This window comes from Crassostrea angulata, unplaced genomic scaffold (genome assembly GCF_025612915.1).
Source record: "Crassostrea angulata isolate pt1a10 unplaced genomic scaffold, ASM2561291v2 HiC_scaffold_107, whole genome shotgun sequence".
Classification (NCBI taxonomy): Eukaryota; Metazoa; Mollusca; class Bivalvia; order Ostreida; family Ostreidae; genus Magallana; species Magallana angulata.
This window is the reverse complement of record NW_026441662.1, coordinates 71,185-93,102: the sequence shown is the minus strand read 5'-3', so window position 1 is coordinate 93,102 and position 21,918 is coordinate 71,185. Positions and strand designations below refer to the sequence as shown.

Below are 21,918 nucleotides of genomic sequence, written 5' to 3'. Positions count from 1 at the left end.
TCAAAGAATATGAAAATTATCCCATTTTAAGGTGCTTTCAAAACAGAAGACCTTTAGTATAAACAATTTAACGATACCTCTGATGATTCGTTTGGGTTATGAAGGTACAATTGTAGCGATTATTGCGGAAACAATTACATCATCCGCCAACGCAAATGACAAGCTTAAGGGGGCGTTACGAAAAAAAAATTGAATATTGAATTATGATATAGAATATTAAAACTCTCCCCCTCTCCCTCATTATCTGTCTGTCTCTTTATCTGTCTGTCTCTCTGTCTGTCTCTCTATCTGTCTCTCTCTCTCTCTTTCTCTCTCTCTCTCTCACTCTCTCTCTCTCTCTCTCTCTCTCTCTCTCTCTCTCTCTCTCTCTCAATATTTAAGTGCTATGGTGCTCGGAACTTTGCAGTAAACTTTTAATGTGAAATAATAATTTCATTCCCATTAAGGCAAGAATACTTGTGATACAAGATAATTCCGATTTTATTCAGATCAAATTTGATTTTAATTACCGACAATTGACACCTCCTTATTTCCAACAATTTCTTTTAAAATTTATAACTCTTGATTTCCAACAATTTCCTTTAAAATCTTCACCAAGCGGTGTCAAACGAACATCATCTGAAGAATATAGGATTTATAAAAAAAATGGGTATTCACAATTGTCAAGAGTTAAAATTTTTAAAAGCAGTGGGAAGGGGATACTTTTTGGCACATGGTTTAAATATTTGATAGATCTATATTTAAAGATTCTGAATGTAACAAATGGGTACTGATCAACTATATGTGTATGTCAGTTTTAAAAAAGATAATGTATTTTAATAAACCTATTGCATCAATTGAAATAACAATACCATTAACTACTAACTAAAAACGAAGAGTGTTAATACCTGTAAATTTAATAGTTAACTCTTCAGCAATGAAATTATTCTAGATATTTACGAATTAGCATACACAGGTTTACATGAATGGTATGTACTCCAACGTACACTGTACATACCAGTCATTGTACACGATCACTGTGTTGTTGTTACATCGTCTGACAACATACACATAGAATAGTACATACATGTAATTATTGTATGGATACGTATGATCACTGTAGATACTTGTACACTGTCACTATTTTGGTGTAATGTTGTCCCACCAAGAGATTGTTCTCATCATCCACACACACACTAAGGGAATAATCTACCCCTTGTTCTGGTGTGAGTAGTAGAGACAAGAACTGACCGTCCTGATCCAGAAGATGAACTGTTTCACTGATACTTTCACACACCAGGATGTGACCGAGTACATCAGTACATATTCCATAGGGATCAAACTCTGACCCCTGACCTGTGTAGGAGAACCTGTGTTGTCCTGATTTATCCACCACCACTACAGCATCATTGCCCCAGTCTGATACACATACATCACCATTGATGTTTTCTGTGATGTAGTGTGGTCCACTATACAATGCCTGTCCTTTGTTGTCTCTCGGTATGTTCTGTATTTCTGTCCCTGTCTTGTTGTACCTGGTGACTTTACCCTCTTTATCTTTCCACATCCCCACCAGTATGTCCCCGTTGATGTTGGAGGAGTGTATACTGTATGGTAACCAGTCTCCTGTTTTAATGAATTCAGTGATTGTATTACCCGGTGTTATCCTATTGATGGCTTTTTTGTCTTGGTCTGTATAGATCAGATCCCCGTCCTGTGTGACTGTGTGGTAGCCAAATCCACCACTGGTTTGTATCTTTTGTAGCTTATCCCCCTGTAAGCTTTGGACAAGGTTACCTCTACTATCACTGACCCAGAGTCTGCCTGATTTACCCAGTGATATATGATATACACTGCGAACACCTGGTACTTTGTACTCCCTGACCTCGGTGACAGAGGAAGACAGAGACAGTGTTTGTTTCACGTCAGATTTCTCTCTGTCTTGTTTTCTCTGTTTCCCTGTAGGTTTCAACTGTGAAGAGGCAGTCTCCATGGGCTTTATTTTTCTGTTCTCTGGTTTAATGTTATGAACGCTTAATTTACCTAGTAGGTTGGCAACATCTTCCTTGCTGTGTTGACCAGCAGTAAATACGGGTGGGACTGGTTTGGATGTCTCTGGTATGGGCCTTATGATCAGATTTTCTGAATTGAGAGCAAATGTTAATTTTTCTATGTTTGAAGGGGATAGGTAACCATAAAACGTTTTGATTAAATCATTGAGATAGTTGATATAATCATCAATATTTTGGTTTTGGTCGTATAATGTTTCTAATAATGACTGTTCTATTTTGTTGACTTGTTCTATTTTATCTGATGTGACTGTGTCTACCAGCTTTTTCACAACCTCAGCTTCAGCCTTCATGGATGTTCTTAAACATTCCATGATCTTCTTTATTTCTGTGACATCACCAGCAATATCCTTTTTTAAATCATGAGAGGTTGGTTCGAAATAATTTCTAATTTTGGCAATTTCTTCTTGACATAGTGAAACCTTTTCATCAAAGACCATTTCCAGATCGGAAAACACATGACCGCGATGTTCTTTTGTGGTTGTACATTTGTAACAAAGAGGAATTTGGCATTCCTCGCAGAGAATAACCATTTCTTTTGTGGGGTGGAGCTTGCATTTCTCTACAAGAAGTTGTCGTTTGCGTTGCTTGTAAGGGACCACTTCATGGTTCTTGGTTTTTTCATTTTTCTGATGTACATCTCGACATTGTTCACACATTGGTAGGTGACAGTCATTGCAGTAAACCTGGCAGTTCTTCTTACAGTCTTTAGTGCCACACACTAAGTAATGCTGGGCGTCGAGTGGAATTTGTGATTCAGATAATGCCATCTGAAATTTGGAAAGTGCAAGCAATTTAAAGGAAGCTGTGACATTTATTTATTTATTTTAAAGAAATAAAGTTATAATTACCAACTTCTCTTTTCTGGCTAGGTACATGTATATACAATGTATAGACCTGGTGCTGAGCAGAAATTTAATATATGTCATTTAGCAAGGCACTTCAGTAATCATGCGTGGATCCAGAATTTTTTTTATAGGGAGGCGTCTCCTGCAATTGTGCTGCATTTGACAGTTGGACGGTTAGTTTCTAGCACATGTCATTTGGTTTATAGTATACAATTATATATTAATTAAACATACAATTGGTTGAAATTATATACACTTTTTGTAAAAAAAAAAAAAAACAGAACAAAAAAACTACAATAAAAAATGGTTGAATGGATGGGACAATGAGAGCTAGTTCGAGAAAATGCATGTCCCTATGTTTGAAAAAGGCCGCTACTTTCGGTTCGGTTAATAAGAATAGTACTTATAAAATTGTCCATTGTTGATCAACTTAATTATCGTAAACGCAATCGTTTTATTTACGCACGCGAATGGATATATATGCCAACTTCTTTACATCATGATATATCGATACACTTATTCAACTTACCGTGTGCATCGATGTGACCTTTAAGTTATTTCAGCCATTATGATGTGAATGACAACCGTGAGATTCGAATGAGAGAATGCGAGACTTGTGTAATTTACTTCCTGGTTTTATGTTTAAATCTCTTGACCTCTTACCCTGAATAAACAGTCATTTATTTGCATTAGAGACCCGGTGTCTTTGTGATATGGTGCTGTAATATCAAAATATAGATCTGTGTAAACTAAAGTATAGCATTTTCTATTGACTTTTAAATCTATGAGGAATACAGACACCTTTTTTTAGACTATTACAACTTCAGAAATATATAATCAACGCATTACATGTATACTCTTTAATTTTTACAGATTAAACACGCCGTCAATGCTTGTTCATGTCAGCAGACCCCCCCCCCCTCCCCCTTTCAAAAATCTTACAGGGAAATAACTCTCATATAGGTAAAGGCTAAAATATAACAAATGAAAAATCCCTAGATCTTGCATGCACAGATCTCCACGGAGGGGAGTATCAAAGGTCTACCGGGGGAAGGGTCTACCCCTCCCTCCACTAGAAAATCCAGGCTTATTGAGTTGACGTAGTAAGTTACATGTACCTATTGAATATATTTCTTTGACTCCCCCCCCCCCGCCGTTCTTTTTTCTTTTGAAAAAATAAGTGTATGATATATATATATATATATATATATATATATATATATATATATATATATATATATATATATATATATATATATATATATATATATATATATAAGCACAAACATTGCAATAACTCTTTTATTGACATACCGGTATACCTGCCCATAGTGAATGATATAGATATATATATAGCACAATGAAATTCCTCTTGTTGGAGCTCCACCTTCCGCCCCGACCAAGGCCTGAACTCACGAACTCTTTTAAAAAAAATATTCTGCAATCAAACAAATGTTATTAATACGAAATGCATTTGAAAATTTTGTCACCTCGCCTTCGTGGCGTTACGACATATCAAATTACCGTGTAAATACTTCTATTGAGTTCCTTGGAGATGATTAAATGGAATTTGAAAAAATTCAAAGAAATCAAAGAATATGAAAATTATCCCATTTTTAAGGTGCTTTCAAACAGAAGACCTTAAGTATAAACAATTTAACGATACCTTTGATGATTCGTTTGGGTTATGAAGGTACAATTGTAGCAATTAATGCGGAAACAATTACATCATCCGCCAACGCAAATGACAAGCTTAAAGGGGCGTTACAAAAAAATTGAATATTGAATTATGATATAGAATATTACAACTCTCCCCCTCTCCCTCTTTATCTGTCTGTCTGTCTGTCTGTCTGTCTGTCTGTCTGTCTGTCTCTCTCTCTCTCTCTCTCTCTCTCTCTCTCTCTCTCTCTCTCTCAATATTTAAGTGCTATGGTGCTCGGAACTTTGCAGTAAACTTTTATTGTGAAATAATAATTTCATTCCCATTAAGGCAAGAATACTTGTGATACAAGATAATTCCGATTTTATTCAGATCAAATTTGATTTTAATTACCAACAAATGACACCTCCTTATTTCCAATAATTTCTTTTAAAATTTATAACTCTTAATTTCCAACAATTTCCTTTAAAATCTTCACCAAGCGGTGTCAAACAAACATCATCTGAAGAATATAGGATTTATAACAAAAAAAAAGGGTATTCACAATTGTCAAGAGTTAAAATTTTTAAAAGCAGTGGGAAGGGGATACTTTTTGGCACATGATTTAAATATTTGATAGATCTATATTTAAAGATTCTGAATGTAACAAATGTGTACTGATCAAATATATTTGTATGTCAGTTTTAAAAAAAGATAATGTATTTTAATAAACCTATTGCATCAATTGAAATAACAATACCATTAACTTCTAACTAAACACGAAGAGTGTTACATTTGTAATACCTGTAAATTTAATAGTTAACTCTTCAGCAATGAAATTATTCTAGATATTTACGAATTAGCATACACAGGTTTACATGAATGGTATGTACTCCAACGTACACTGTACATACCAGTCATTGTACACGATCACTGTGTTGTTGTTACATCGTCTGACAACATATACACATAGAATAGTATATACATGTAATTATTGTATGGATATGTATGATCACTGTAGATACTTGTACACTGTCACTATTTTGGTGTAACGTTTTCCCACCAAGAGATTGTTCTCATCATCCACACACACACTAAGGGAATAATCTACCCCTTGTTGTGGTGTGAGTAGTAGAGACAAGAACTGACCGTCCTGATCCAGAAGATGAACTGTTTCACTGATACTTTCACACACCAGGATGTGACCGAGTACATCAGTACATATTCCATAGGGATCAAACTCTGACCCCTGACCTGTGTAGGAGAACCTGTGTTGTCCTGATTTATCCACCACCACTACAGCATCATTGCCCCAGTCTGATACACATACATCACCATTGATGTTTTCTGTGATGTAGTGTGGTCCACTATACAATGCCTGTCCTTTGTTGTCTCTCGGTATGTTCTGTATTTCTGTCCCTGTCTTGTTGTACCTGGTGACTTTACCCTCTTTATCTTTCCACATCCCCACCAGTATGTCCCCGTTGATGTTGGGGGAGTGTATACTGTATGGTAACCAGTCTCCTGTTTTAATGAATTCAGTGATTGTATTACCCGGTGTTATCCTATTGAAGGCTTTTTTGTCTTGGTCTGTATAGATCAGATCCCCGTCCTGTGTGACTGTGTGGTAGCCAAATCCACCACTGGTTTGTATCTTTTGTAGCTTATCCCCCTGTAGATCTTTTTGGACAAGGTTACCTCTACTATCACTGACCAAGAGTCTACCTGATTAACCCAGTGATATATGATATACACTGCGAACACCTGGTACTTTGTACTCCCTGACCTCGGTGACAGAGGAAGACAGAGACAGTGTTTGTTTCACGTCAGATTTCTCTCTGTCTTGTTTTCTCTGTTTCCCTGTAGGTTTCAACTGTAAAGAGACAGTCTCCATGGGCTTTATTTTTCTGTTCTCTGGTTTAATGTTATGAACGCTTAATTTACCTAGTAGGTTGGCAACATCTTCCTTGCTGTGTTGACCAGCAGTAAATACGGGTGGGACTGGTTTGGATGTCTCTGGTATGGGCCTTATGATCAGATTTTCTGAATTGAGAGCAAATGTTAATTCTTCTATGTTTGAAGGGGATAGGTAACCATAAAACGTTTTGATTGAATCATTGAGATAGTTGATATAATCATCAATATTTTGGTTTTGGTCGTATAATGTTTCTAATAATGACTGTTCTATTTTGTTGACTTGTTCTATATTATCTGATGTGACTGTGTTTATCAGCTTTTTCAGAGACTCAGCTTCAGCCTTCATTGATGTTCTTAAACCTTCCATGATCTTCTTTATTTCTTTGACATCACCAGCAATATTTTTTTTTAAATCATGAGAGATTGGTTCGAAATAATTTCTAATTTTGGCAATTTCTTCTTGACATAGTGAAACCTTTTCATCAAAGACCATTTCTAGATCGGAAAACACATGACCGCGATGTTCTTTTGTGGTTGTACATTTGTAACAAAGAGGAATTTGGCATTCCTCGCAGAGAATAACCATTTCTTTTGTAGGGTGGAGCTTGCATTTCTCTACAGGAAGTTGTCGTTTGCGTTGCTTGTAAGGGACCACTTCATGGTTCTTGGTTTTTTCATTTTTCTGATGTACATCTCGACATTGTTCACACATTGGTAGGTGACAGTCATTGCAGTAAAACTGGCAGTTCTTCTTACAGTCTTCAGTGCCACACACCAAGTAATGCTGGGCGTCGGGTGGAATTTGTGATTCAGATAATGCCATCTGAAATTAGGTAAGTGCAAGCAATTTAAAGGAAGCTGTGACATTTATTCATTTATTAATTACTAACTTTTCTTTTCTGGCTAGGTACATGTACATACAATGTATAGACCTGGTGCTGAGCAGAAATTTAATATATTTCATTTAGCAAGGCACTTCAGTAATCATGCGGGGATCCAGATTTTTTTTTTCTAGGGAGGCGTCTCCTGCAATTGTGTTGCATTTGACAGTTGGACGGTTAGTTTCTAGCACATGTTATTTAGTTTATAGTATACAATTATATATTAATTAAATATACAATTAGTTGAAATTATATGCACTTTTTGTAAAAAAAAAAAAAAAAAAAAAAAAAAAAAACAGAACCAAACAAAAAAAAAAAAACTACAAAAAAATGGTTGAATGGATGGGACAATGACAGCTAGTTCGAGAAAATGCATGTCCCTATGTTTAAAAAAGGCCGCTACTTTCGGTTCGGTTAATAAGAATAGTACATATAAAATTGTCCATTGTTGATCAACTTAATAATCGTAAACGTAATCTATTATTTACGCACGCGAATGGATACATATTCCAACTTCTTACCGTGTGTAGCGATGTGACCTTCAAGTTAGACTAATCCTCAGAAATATTGACAAGCCAAAAAAAAACCCCTAATTCCCAAAATCATTAAAATCCTTATCCGTGGGGGATGGGGGTATACAGTTCCATTCAAGGTAAATTTAGGAATAATTATTTTTCCTGCGAGAAAAAGTGTGGGGGGGGGGGGGCTGAACTCTCTATGTGCCTAATGGTTTGGTCTAACTTTGCAAACACGTGGGGGGGGGCTAAGCCCCCTACCAGCCCCCCCCCCCCCCCATCCGGTTACAACGCCTATGATAATAGAATAAATTTCATTCTGCATGCACAGATAACCACAGAGGGTGTGGACTCTTATTTGATTATGTATAGAATATTTACTACACTGTGTATCACTATTATAGCATTTTCTATTGACTTTTAAATCTATGAGGAATGCAGACACCTTTTGACTCAATTTCCCGCTCCTTCTTTGGTATTGATGATTTAACCAATCAATTCATTTAAAAAGCTTACACGATCTTCACCTTCTATCACTTGAAAAAACCCAAAATTGAACTTTTTCGAAATGTGAATTATGAAAAATCATGACACCGATTTTATTCTTGTTGATTGAAGTTCGATGAACTTTTTAATAATATAAAGGCCTATTACAACTTCAGAAATATATAATCAAAGCATTATACACTTTAATTAAAGATAATGTTTTTTTATGGATTAAACACGCTGTCAATGATTATGCATGTAAGTAGAGCATTATATACATAGGTTCAATACTAGTATATAGAGGATATGCCTGCATGCGCCAATCTAGTATGCCCTTGGACTCACCCTCCCATGCAGCCTCAAATATCTTCCGGACCTCCTCCCCCCTACTCCTTTTGAAAAAAATTCTGAATTATTGCATGTGCATGTATTCTAAATCTTATTGAATTTTAAAGATAAATATACAATATATCAAATGAACACAATAAATCAACAGCTTTTAATGGCAATATTCATCTTTTTTTGACAAGTGTCGCTCTGGATATCACCAAAGATGACGAATCATCATCAAAGAGGAAGGCAAACAGTTCCAGTAAATCGGGACAAGAAAATTACCGTCCCCTGAATAGTAAAAATATGTTCTTTTGTGAAAATTTGACTCAATTTTGATGATACCATTCTTGTTCTTGAATTTGACCTTAACAATTTTTTGCTGACCTGAATGTCTGAATTGTCTCGATTTTGACTACTTGCTCATAGATGAATGGCACAATAAAGCTTTAAATTAAAAGTTTCACAATTTCTCAAGATGCAAAATTCTCTCAATATCAAAATATTTCTTTGATAGATTAAAAATTGCAAACATTGTCAAATTCATCGTTTTAAATTGATAAAAGTTTAACATTCATTAAAGCTTGCATACGTACATGTATTTAACTTGGAAATTTATCATGAAAAAATACAAGTGACGTGTAAGCCTGTGCATTGTTTAGACAGTTATTAATGTTTTGATTGGTGTACATGTAGATTTCATTACTGTGTTTATGAGAGAGAGAGAAAGAGAGAGAGAGAGAGAGAGAGAGAGAGAGAGAGAGAGAATGAGAGAGAGAGAGAGAAAGAGATGTTAAATAATAATTGGGTTTTATTTTCATTTACAAACTTTACGTTATATTTTGTATTTTTTTAGAAGATGGTGTATAGTCTAAGGGAGTATTTCACAGAGAGAAACATGTGTGCAATAAACAGTTGAGATGAGGCTAAAGAGGGACAACTCCGTTGGTTCTTAAAATGCTGAGATTAACTACTTTCTGCTTGAGATTTACTTTTCCCTGTTGTACAATAGAGTGAATGACTGCATGGCCAGCTGTAAACATAGTCAATATGGAAGCTGACCAAGATACCACTAAATCTGTAGCAGAATTTGAATAGTGATATTTTTATTTGTTTTCCAGATTTCTATCAAAGAGACAGATAATATATATTTTTTATATTATATGTACATGCTTGTTCAAATTATTCATTCATATGAATGGTAAATCAAATCCAAAATGGCACTCAGGAATAGGGTTTGATGGATGACGAGGGTTAGGAATTGAAATTTAAAGGTTAGTGAAGCATTTTCATTTCTTTAAGGGTTGAGTGAATTTTGAATGTGTTGGACGAGAAGTGGAAGATCAAAAATCCACAAGCACCTAGATCCGCCAACTATTCATAGAAATTTGTATTTTTTACTTGTAAGGTTTTTTTTAATTATTATTATTTGGTAAAAATCAATTTAAATTTTCCCAGGAAAATTTACTCTTTGATCACACAGACTATGCTGGTTGTGTTAAATTTTTATAAAATAGTTTCCAAGAATACACATTTTAAGATTAAAGTTTAATTAAAAATGTGAGTAGGAAAACAGTATGATCTTATTATTGTTGACTGCTGTGACACTTGCTGATATTTTTTATTTACTTATTGAAATGTTGATTTGCTTTTATTTATAACAAATGAAGATTTATTTTAGGTTATTTATACATGTATCTCTCCCCTTCTACATATCAATCCATGTCAAACTGAACTACATCCATTAATACTACACGTCCATCATCTAAAATCTTGCTTTAATTTCTTATTAATTATGTTAATGTAGAGTGTATATTATTTAACATATGTTTATTTAAAATTCTAAACATTGCAAACGACATATGTCGTACCCCCCCCCCCCCGCGTGCGTTGACTATTTCCTAGATCCTCGCATGATGAAGGCAATCCAATCAGGATGGCATCAATGCTAATATCCGAGCGAGAATGTTATTTTAGTTTTCACAATAGGAATATATACATTCTGTACCCATATATTTTTTAGATTTTGAAAATTAAAATATCATTAATGATATACATTCTAGAGTTCTGAACAGAAAAATCAAAAAAAAAAAATACTGACATATTCAATTATATCTGGATCTAGATAGAGAGCGAAATCTGAGCCCACCTACCCCCTTCAGGAAATTTCAAACACAGGGGCGTCGGTAGGTATTTCGTATTGGGGCGGGGAACTTGAAGGATAAAGGAGTGGGGTGTGAACCAGATCTGAATTGACTTGAAATTAAAATATTCTACGATATGTCCAATTATTGTTATACATGTCTTAAAATTATGATGTCATTTTTTTGATGGCACTATATAAGAAACAAAGCAATTATATTCACAGAGGCATATTCTATGTCCACTGAGGCTCAGCTCGTGCATACAGGGCACTGCACGTGTCTACAGGGGTACATATTATGCCCAGATCACGCACTCACAGAAAAGGGACATATGCGCCCACAGAGAACGAGCACATGCCTACCGGTGCCCACGACCTGTTCCAAGAGATTAAAACCGAGTCCCTAGGGACACAGACCATGCCCCCGAAAATCGATACAGAGGCATCCGGATTTATACAAACATATGCAACAGGTGACCGTTTCGACGATCCCAAGGTAATTATAAGTCGATCATTTTGCTGAATGGTTAATTATTGGTGTGTAATTATTAATTGTTTTGATCATTATTATTTCTTTATTCCTCTATTAACGTAAATTCATTTGTTATAAATTTCAACATACCAGTGATTTGGAGATACCGGGTTCCTCGTTTACATCGACCATTCATATGCATGATTTATTGTTATCAGATCCAAAAATAATTGTGCAAGGTGGTTTTTACATTGAAAAATAAAATGCAATTTTACAAAGATACAGGCTGTTTATTTTAAAGCATTATGCTGGGCTTTGTAAAATCTTTAATTATGCAGAGAGAGAGAGAGAGAGAGAGAGAGAGAGAGAGAGAGAGAGAGAGAGAGAGAGAGGAGGGTGGTAGGTTTATTGCTTTAGATTTTGTATCATTTGGCTTTTGGATTTTATCAATCTACATGTACATGTTTATTTTCATTTAAAATTAAATTGAATTTACATTTACGCCCAAAGTAAGGCCATTAAAACAAATGAGACCGCGGAACATTAAATTGCAAGATTGAAATTGGAAATATACAGCTTCTGTCAATTGTATCTGTTACATCAAAACATTTGAAAAGGGTAGAGACAATGATAAACTATTGGATTGAAACTGAAGTATACATATCTAATTCGTGCTTTGAAAATCTACAAGAAAGCCAGGAGATTTAAATTTAGTTTTAACTCTATAACCAGGAAGTAGATTAGAAAATTCTTGTATTCTCTCACGACCAGGGCATCACCTTGATGCAGAACACACGTGATAAGTAGATTGGTCCTCTGTTTCTATCGTAACGAAACATGCCAGTCTAACGTTGTAATTTAATTAGAATAATTTTGTCTGAAATTGTGAGAAAAAAACTTTAAATATCTAATATATCTCATGACTGCACAGCATTAAATTGTATCATATTCCTAACTGTCATCTAGATAGATAAAGCAACAAGTCTTGTCCTTATTGTTAAACCAAAAGTAGTGACCATCTTTAGAGACATGATGAAGTTATCCAATTTTATTATTCCATTCCTTTTGCATTTGTAAAGATATGTGCCACTCTATAACAGTTTCTGGTCAAAATGTTTATTCATATTCACAACTTTTCATTGAAAATTCTAAAAACAGTACAATGTCCAATGCTTATCCACAGCTTGTTCATGTTGCATGAATTCCAGATGAAAAACTTAATGACACAATGGGTAATTGTTTCATTAATCGACCAAATATATGACAAACTTATAACCAAAACACATTAAATATAGAATTACAATTATCATATTAGATAATGTAATAACTGGGCTAAGGTCAGAAATGTCTTCTAATAAATTAAGGATTTAAGACAAGAAATGTTAGTTTGCAATTAGTGCTTATCCTAGTTGTTATTATAAAATGTGTATAAGATTTGGCAACAAGGAGGTGGCAGCAATAATAAGGGCCACAAAGCGCGCTAAATGCTTGCATGACGCATGCAGCGCCACTCGAGGATAAGGGATTTCTAACCAGAAACATGGCATATAAAAAATTAAAGCCATTTGCTTAACACAAACATATCGAAACTATGTGCACCTCAAATAAAATTAAATCTTTAAAAACTTGGTCAAGTTATAACACCTTATTATGCTGTTCATGACTAAGTAAATGTAAAGACAATATACTGCAATGATTCGAAAAAAAATGAGTATCACTTGTTGACATACAAAACATTAGCGTCTAACACAACCCGTGGAAGCTTAGACCATTATGATATGTTCACGACGTGAATAGAAGAATTTCTGATGTATTAAAATTAAATCATGGTAAGTTCAGGGTAAGCGGTATAGCCCGTGCTCACGTATGAAGATGGGATGACTATGTATACATAAAATAGAGCAGACAGATTCTAAACTCATATTAAGCTCTCATCTGTACACACATAATTCCTTGTACAGACATGATGATGTCATGAACACGTAAATGTTAACATTCACAAGGGACCGTTGTCTTTGTTCATAGTTTTTGATAAGTTCAACTGAACATATTATTTCATTTTTTTTTTTATCTCTTTAGATACCTTTAAATTATCTAAGTGATGAATGTAAATGTACTTGTTTTTATTTTTAATTGATACATACATGTTAACTTTTGGGAAATAACTCTGAAAGTTTGATAATGTGTTTGATATCTGTTGACAGGAGTGGTTTGTGCCAGTATCAGTGGTGGTCTAGGGGAAACAGTTTAATTTGCATTCTCTTCCTTATTTGAAAAGTACGTCAAAATCATACCCTAGAAGTTCAAAAGATTTAATTTGATAAAATATATATCTAGTACATTTTATTTCCATGCTTTTGACTATTACAAGAAAATACATAGTTATTTTAATAATTTCAGAGCTTAATTATAATGTGCATTCTGAAGTTTTTGAAGTCAAAATAAGTCTGGTTAACTGGTACATAACTTCTATAAGTAAAGCAAAGCCTATATCTGAAACAATTGTAATTATTAAACAGTTACTCTATTTTGCATTATTTGTACACATTGAAATTTTCAATTTTTTGTGTAGAAATGTTATATCGGTGTATTCCTCAGGGACAGGTGGTGCTGGGATATTTGGTGCTCTGTCGTACGCCGGATTGACGTCGGCCAGTCTTTCACCTAGAAAGACATTACTTGTGATAACTATGGTACCTGCCCTCACGCAGTACAGTTAAGGCGGCCAATAAAAATATCGGCAATTTTTGTGATGAAAACACGTAAACTCTGGTTCAACTAGCATGTCTTTTTTAAAATCAATAACAGTCACTCCAATACAATATATTTCTAAAAAATATATATAACAGTACTATATTTTATGTTCATATTGGTCACGTGATATGGCAGTCGAATAGTACAATCAGATGAATTTGTGGTTTTGAGGTCATTTAAAAAATTCAATATTGCAAGGGCATAATCATGTCAAAATTCACGACTGAATTATAAAATAACTTGATGTTATATCGAAGATTTTGAAAAACGGTGCGAACTTTGTAAGATAAGATTATTTGTTAGTAGAAACCGTAATTAATAATGCATATGTTGAATAATTTTGAAGGTCACAAGGTTAATTTCATTTAAAAATGATTAATTTGTAAGATTTTACAAGGATCGTAGAAGTTTTTAAGTTACATAGCATATTTCAAATTCACATGTAAAAGTTTGTCAGGATCAGTTAAGTGTATGCCCTTGCAATTAAGTGATTGCCTCTTTATAGGATGCATACTTATAACAAAATAAAAATAAGACTATATAGGTAGCATTCAACTAATAATTTAAACACATTATTCATTAATAATTTTCCGTTAATCTATGACATTTATTTTTCTTCGCTAAAAAACTGCATCATAGCCTTCATTGACTTAACTTACTGCGTCATTTTGAAGCATATGACGTCATATTTTGTAGTACATTGAGAACGACATATCGCTTCTATTTCAGTGTGTACGATAAAACGGATATCAAAATTGTAAGTAATACCATTTGTTATTTTCAATTAAAAGATTGGCATAAATTAATTTTGCTTATAAATAAATTAATAAGTACTTTTGAGGTTTGTAATATACTGTGATGTCATAATGCACATTTTCCGTACTTTTTGTCTGAACGGAATTTATTGACAGCCTTAACTGTGCTGCGCATGTTTATCAGGTTATGTATAACGTGATATATACACTGGTACAGGTAATGTATAACCTAATATATACACAGGAACAGGCACTGTATAACCTGATATAGACACAGGTACAGGTAATGTATTACCTAATATCAACACAGGTACAGGTAATGTATAACCTCATATATACACAGGTACAGGTAATGTATAACGTAATATATACACAGGTACAGGTAATGTATAACCTAATATATACACAGGTACAGGTAATGTATAACGTAATATATACACATGTACAGGTAATGTATAACATTATATATACACACAGGTGCAGGTAATGTAAAACCTAATATATACACAGGTACAGGTAATGTATAACCTAATATATACACATGTACAGGTAATATATAAAATATTACTGTGAAATCACCCTTGCCCACAACTTTACATCACCACAAACCTAATATAAACTATTATTTGTTTAAATATGTTTTTATTAAAATTATCCCGATTACCCTTAGTCTACCAACAAATTTACTAGAACTAGGAATACTTTGTCTACCCACTAGTTAATATGGACCCCCACAAATAAAAATGATTCCACAGTATATACAAAGGTACAGGCAATGTATAACCTAATATATATACAATGTCAGGTACATATGACATTGCGTGTTGTGTCTGGGCAGAAATCCAATGTTCTGATAACTTATTTTATTAAACTTCCTCCTTACTATTGAACATCCTTGTGGCAAGATAAAGAATTCATCTAGATCATAGATGTTGATTAAACTCAAGGTAACATTGATTAAAAAAAATTGGTCAGGGTTGGCTATTGTTTAATAGGACAATGAGTGTTTACAGATTGTTTAAAAGTGATATCAGTTGTCCGTGCAATTACAAGATAAAGGGAATAACTAGGTTTTATGGTTCCTGTTACTAATTTCAATGCCCCATATTTTGTACATACAAAATCTCATACAATTACCCTCTCTCTCTCTCTCTCTCTCTCTCTCTCTCTCTCTCTCTCTCTCTCTCTCTCTCTCTCTCTCTCAATAACCCTCAACAGAAATGAAATTTTATTAATTTTTAAAATATCAATCAATACAAACAAGCCATTTAATTCTGTTTCAGCTTCTTTATTGTGATAAAAAAACCTAGACAGTTCTATCAAAAAGAATACATTGTCAAATACAGTGAGGACACCAGTAGTCTGCTGAAAGAATCAGAAGATGCAGATGGTAAGCGAATCCACCATCTTGATTTGAAGATATCACATTCTTGATATACATGTATATTGTAAAGTTAACCTGATCAAGATTTTTGTGTTACCACTGCTTGCGAATATTAATTGTTGCTTACAATCGTTAACTTTTTTACATAAAAAAAAATATGTAAATTGATTGCATGGTCATGTACTTGTTTGTTTGGATTCATCACCTTGGGGTTAATTTTTGGCCATTTTCATTAGCTAAGGGTTTTCAATCCACTTCACTTTAGGAGAGATGCAGATTCAAAACTCTTGCGAGCAAAGATTGTTCTTATTAGTCAGCTGTTTCAAAATTTAATAATGATAAGTAAATAGCTGCTGTGTATACAGTCCAGCAGCAAATCTGCATATACATGTACATATTGTAGATACAGTAATCAGTTCTTTGTTTCATTAAATAAAGAAGATAGAGTAACTCTATTACTAGAGCGAATGTTATTGCAAAATTGATGGGTTGGCATAAAACATGAAAATAAAGACAAATACATACAGGAAATGTTACCATTTTGCTGATTATTGATTGATGTTACATGTGCATGTATTACATAAGGATTAAGAAATCATTCTTTGAGTATTATGAAGTGATACTTTTGGTCGGGGCGTGATCAAATTCAATAAAGCCCGAAAGGCTTTGTGATATATTTGATCATGCCCCGACCGAAATTATCACCTCATAATATTCAAAGAATGATTCCTTATTACTTAAATTTATATCATTTTAAGCCATCGTACGATTAAATATTTGAATATAATTAAGCAAACCACGCTGGCGCCTCAGTTTGGCTTCATTTAAAGTTATGGGTTATTTAGTACAAAATCAATACGTATTGTTATCACAGGCAAAGACATGGAAAATGTAAATATATGTAGTTGGTTCAATTTTTTTTTAAGAACAACTTTTGATCTGAAACCTCAGACTTAGACCCTCAATTTATACCGCTGTTTTTCTTTTTCAGATAAAATAAAAGGAAGATTAACATTGAAAGAAAAATTACTCCTTTTAAAAGTAAGTCATTTGAAATTATACAATGTCGTGTTCTTGCTATGTGTACAATAATTTAGCAAGAAATGGAATATGAGGTGACCTAATCAAATGGCCTTGAATACAAGTCATAGGGCAAACATTAAACATCCAGATGAAAAAAAGATGAATATAATTTGAAGAAATTTTAAAATCGGAATAATTTTAATTTATGACTGAATATTATGTATATATAACGTGCATGATTGTCTGTGTATTACTTACTATCATTCAAACAGCTGTTTTATTTATAGCCACTGATGAAATACATGATACCTCTGTGTTTAGTGTACATCGCTGAATACTTTATTAATCAGGGACTAGTAAGTACATTTAAATACTTTTAAACTTCTCCACACTGGAAACCAAAAAAATTATTTCTCATAAACCAGGTTTTTAACTATAAATGTTTTATGACAAAATGCAAAGCAAAAATGTTGTTAAATAAATGCACTTTAAAAAAAAAATACTTTTAAACTTCTCCATGCAGCTTTGAAACCAAAAAAGTTATTTCTCTTAAACCAGTATTCAATTTTGTTTAAAATTATAATTATTATATTATGTATTATGACAAAATGCAATGAACAATTTTTGTTTAAAAGCGCTTTAAGCCTCAATAAGGTTTTTAATGACGGATAACTCTGTGCCTTGAAAGTGTTTTAAACCATTTTGCTGTTCAATAAAATGATGGTAATTGAATTTTTCAGTATGAACTTCTGTATTTTAATCACATTTGGCTCTCTGAGAAAGAACAGTATAGATGGTAAGTGTTTTGATCATTTCTCAAAATTTGGAATTAAATCTTCATACAAGAAAAAGCAGTACCAGGTTAGTTTTATATGACTGTTTCTTATGTTGATAGGTATCAAGTGGATTACCAGTTAGGCGTGTTCATCTCCAGGTCATCTGTCAATGTGTTCAAAATCAACAAACTGTGGACTCTTCCAGTGTTACAGGTACAGAGAGAGAGAGAGAGAGAGAGAGAGAGAGAGAGAGAGAGAGAGAGAGAGAGAGAGAGAGAGAGAGAGAGAGAGAGAGAGAGAGAGAGAGAGAGAGAGAAGGTAGTTACAGAGTTACAGAGAGAGAGAGAAAGAGAGAGAGAGAGAGAGGTAGTTACAGAGTTACAGAGAGAGAGAGAGAGTAGTTACAAGAGAGAGAGAGAGTAATTACAAAGAGAGAGAGGGTAGTTACAAAGAGAGAGAGATAGAGAGAGAGAGATAGGGTAGTTACAAAGAGAGAGAGAGAGAGAGAGAGAGAGAGAGGGGGAGATTAGGGTAGAAATAGAAAGAGAGGTACATAAAGAAAGAGAAAAAGAAGGGATAGAGCTCCAAAGAGATGCACAAAGAGGATGGTTTCGGAATGAGAGAGAACAAAAGAAATGTGAGCAAGAAGTAAAGAAATGTGAGCAAAGCACCAAAAAAGAGAGGACAAATAGGGGGTCTCCTTTCAAAGTAAATAAAATAATTTCTTTATAGGCATACAAAAAAACCAAACCAAACTGCATCATGGTAATGTTTAGAAAAGGGAACCATTTGGTTTTGTAACCGGAATGATCAGGTTTATTCAACTCGCATGATATGCATTGATTGTAAACAAAACAAACTTCAGAAATATTAGTGAACAAAATGTACACAGGTTTTTTTTTTCTTTTGATTTGCCAAAACATTTTGACCTTTATTTATAGCGATGTCAAAGTCGTAAAACAATCATACATGCAGTCGCCTAAATTTCAGGGGCAAATTTCAATATGTGATGAAACAACGTGGTACCTTTTGTTTCGTTCGTTTTTAAAACAAAATTTGTACAATCATCATTTATATCATTGTAATATGGCTTAACTGACCAAGAAAACTACTGCAATGTCTTATATTAATTATTATACACATATTTAGCATAACCATTGTTTAAAAGCGGTCACAAAATTTGATATAAAATTGGACCAATCAGCTTTAAAAGGGAACACCTCAACTATTTAAAATACATGTACTTTGTCGGAGGCTAAAAATACTGTGCTTACCAATTAAGAGATAACAAACCATTTAGACTTTTAAATTCAATTTGGTTTTTTGCAGTGTGTTAATGTTGCAATACTCACAGCCCAAGTCTTTCTGCGGTTCATCCCCAATATCTGGATCATCTTCGCCCTTGTCTTGTTTGAGGGACTTTTGGGGGAAGCCGCCTTTGTCAATACGTTCTACAAGATCTCAGAGGATGTAAGTACATGTATATAGTACTTCTAAATGCTGGTCAACTTTGTTATATACTTTTTATTAAAATTATATTGCGGATATAATTATTTTATTTATGGAACTTAATGCCAAGATGCAATTTCACTGGATCAGATATTTAGTGGTGCACATTTTTTAGAAGTATGTTGAAGAAAGAAACGCACAAAATTAAATGTACATGTAATTGAAAGAGCAAAACCAATGTTTTTTTAAAAAAGAGAAATTATGCATTATTTTTATCTTCATTATGTAATTTTCCAATTAAACATTCTTCATAGTTTAAATGAGACATAATTATGATTTATTCAATTTTCAAAGTAACACAAAGTTTGAGAATTATAAGGCATATAAATTATAAACAAACAACATTGAAAGTGCCTCAGTAAAATTGAACCAGGGTTTTTATGTTTTGAAAGTTAATAATGATATGTTTTTATTTCATTTTGAGGTTTCTATTACAGATTGAGGCAGAATTCAAGGAATTTAGCCTGGCAGCTGCTACTATTGCTGACTCCGTGGGAATTTCTATCGCTGGTGCGATCTCCATTCCAGCTCACAACCATATATGTTCACTCAATCTGAAAATGTGAATGTCTCCTGTATATTGTATAAAAATGATGACTGTATGGACATTCTCCAACACTGTGTTAGTGCTAACCATAATTAATTTCTTTATACTTAAAAGACAACAAGTATTTTAATTTGATGGCATATAATTTTGATGGAATGTCATGATAAGTCTGCCCTTCTTTCCTCCCTTCTATACCATGAAAGGGATACTACATGCACTAATACATGCTGGAATTTTAAATCTTTTAGAAATAGTCTGTGATGAAATGTCAATATTTCTCTTAAATTTAAAGGTTAAGTTGCTATGAATATTCAAAAGCTTGTGTGTGTGTTGCTAAAATGTATGATATAATTTTGAATGATGATATTTGATATTAAATGGATATTTAATTTTGAAATATTTATGCAGCATGTAAGCTCCAAATGCGAAGTACATAATATTTGACTCTATATTAAGAAAGATAACTCTTTGCAGAATAAATGACTAATTTATAGAGAATGTTTTAACATTGATATGTGCAATTAACTGCGTACAGAATTTAACTTCGTCTAAAATTGTCAGAATAAAACGTTTACTGTACATTCAAATGGATTATTAAATCCAACATGTTCATCAACTTTAGGTAGCAAGGTCTTGTATTTTTAGAATAGAAAATTTAGTTATAAAATTATCATATATTGTTTGATATTTTCTTGTTCTGACTTAATAATAAACTCTGTTTTTTATTCTTAGTTCACCGCAAATTCCTTTTTTCTAAAAAGTAAATTTTTACGTTGTTAATATACAAAACATGTAAATGTAATACATGTGTACATGTGAAAATGTGTACATGTAAAAAATTATGTGCAAAAACTATTGGGTATTGAATTAAATTATACATGTGTATTAATGTTCATGCTTAATTCATTTCTATACAAAGTGCCAAAAAATGCAAATCTAATATATTTACGATTTATTTTTACTTCCAGTTATTTTATCTAGTACATAAAAGAGAACAATCACACCTCAGTATTGAACATATTTTGAATGTTTGATTTAATTTGGATATTATGTATCAGTTCTTTTATTTAGTACACATGTAAGAGCATCATATTTTTAAACATTTTTTTTAAAACATTAAAATGCTTTTTTTTCGGTAGTTCATGAGAGTATGAAGGTACATGTAGCAAGCATTGCAGAAAAAATACATTAACTGTGTTATGTATTCCTTTGTGCTTCACAAGATTTGATAACGAGACCAACCAAGTTTATATCTCACTGTAATTGTTTAAACAGTGTTTATTAAGTTTACCATCATACATGGCCATTTTACGCATAACTACAGCGGTAATGATTTTTATCTATGTGAAGAATGACTGTGTATTATTCACTTGACGTAACGCCTCAAGCATATTACTTCAATATTTCGTTGATATGTCATTGCGGCTGGTTTGTTTGTTTGTATTGAGTTTTCTTTGCTTTATTTGTGTAACACTCGACTACTTAAAGATTGTCTTTGTTGTCCATATATAACCAATATGGAATACAATTGACACATATTGGGGTAAAAAAACCCAAAATTTAAATATCACCGAAATCTTATAATTCAGATTAGCATTTTAGAAGTTACCGCCACCAGATGGACACGGGAGCATATTTGGGGCGAACATTTGTTGGATAAAAAAATTATTCATTGTTATACCTATTATCGTCTTATCAACATACAAAAAAATTGTGTCTTTTTATTTATACAAATATTTCATATTGTATTGATGTGATTCTTCCTAATTTAAATCGCGTTATAAAGTTTGATTGTTGAAAATTGGCTTTTGCCATCGTGATAGACTGTTTCCCTGAACTACCCACAATGCTACTTTTGCGGAGCATTATGGGTAAGCCAGAGGAACAGGCT

General features: G+C 33.2%; 1 protein-coding gene and 1 pseudogene across 1 annotated transcript; one reads left to right on the top strand and one right to left on the bottom strand.

Moving 5' to 3' along the window:
- Positions 1-1,119: 1,119 nt before the first annotated feature.
- Positions 1,120-6,429, bottom strand: LOC128169237 (uncharacterized; annotated as a pseudogene).
- Positions 6,430-16,100: 9,671 nt separating this feature from the next.
- Positions 16,101-20,647, top strand: LOC128169239 (battenin-like). Its single transcript, XM_052835405.1, has 7 exons — positions 16,101-16,178; positions 17,164-17,213; positions 17,483-17,551; positions 17,936-17,991; positions 18,091-18,184; positions 19,301-19,441; positions 19,918-20,647. The coding sequence occupies exons 3-7, from the start codon at positions 17,489-17,491 to the stop codon at positions 20,044-20,046; spliced, it is 483 nt and encodes a 160-aa protein (XP_052691365.1). The 5' UTR covers positions 16,101-16,178; positions 17,164-17,213; positions 17,483-17,488; the 3' UTR covers positions 20,047-20,647.
- The last annotated feature ends 1,271 nt before the right edge of the window (positions 20,648-21,918 follow it).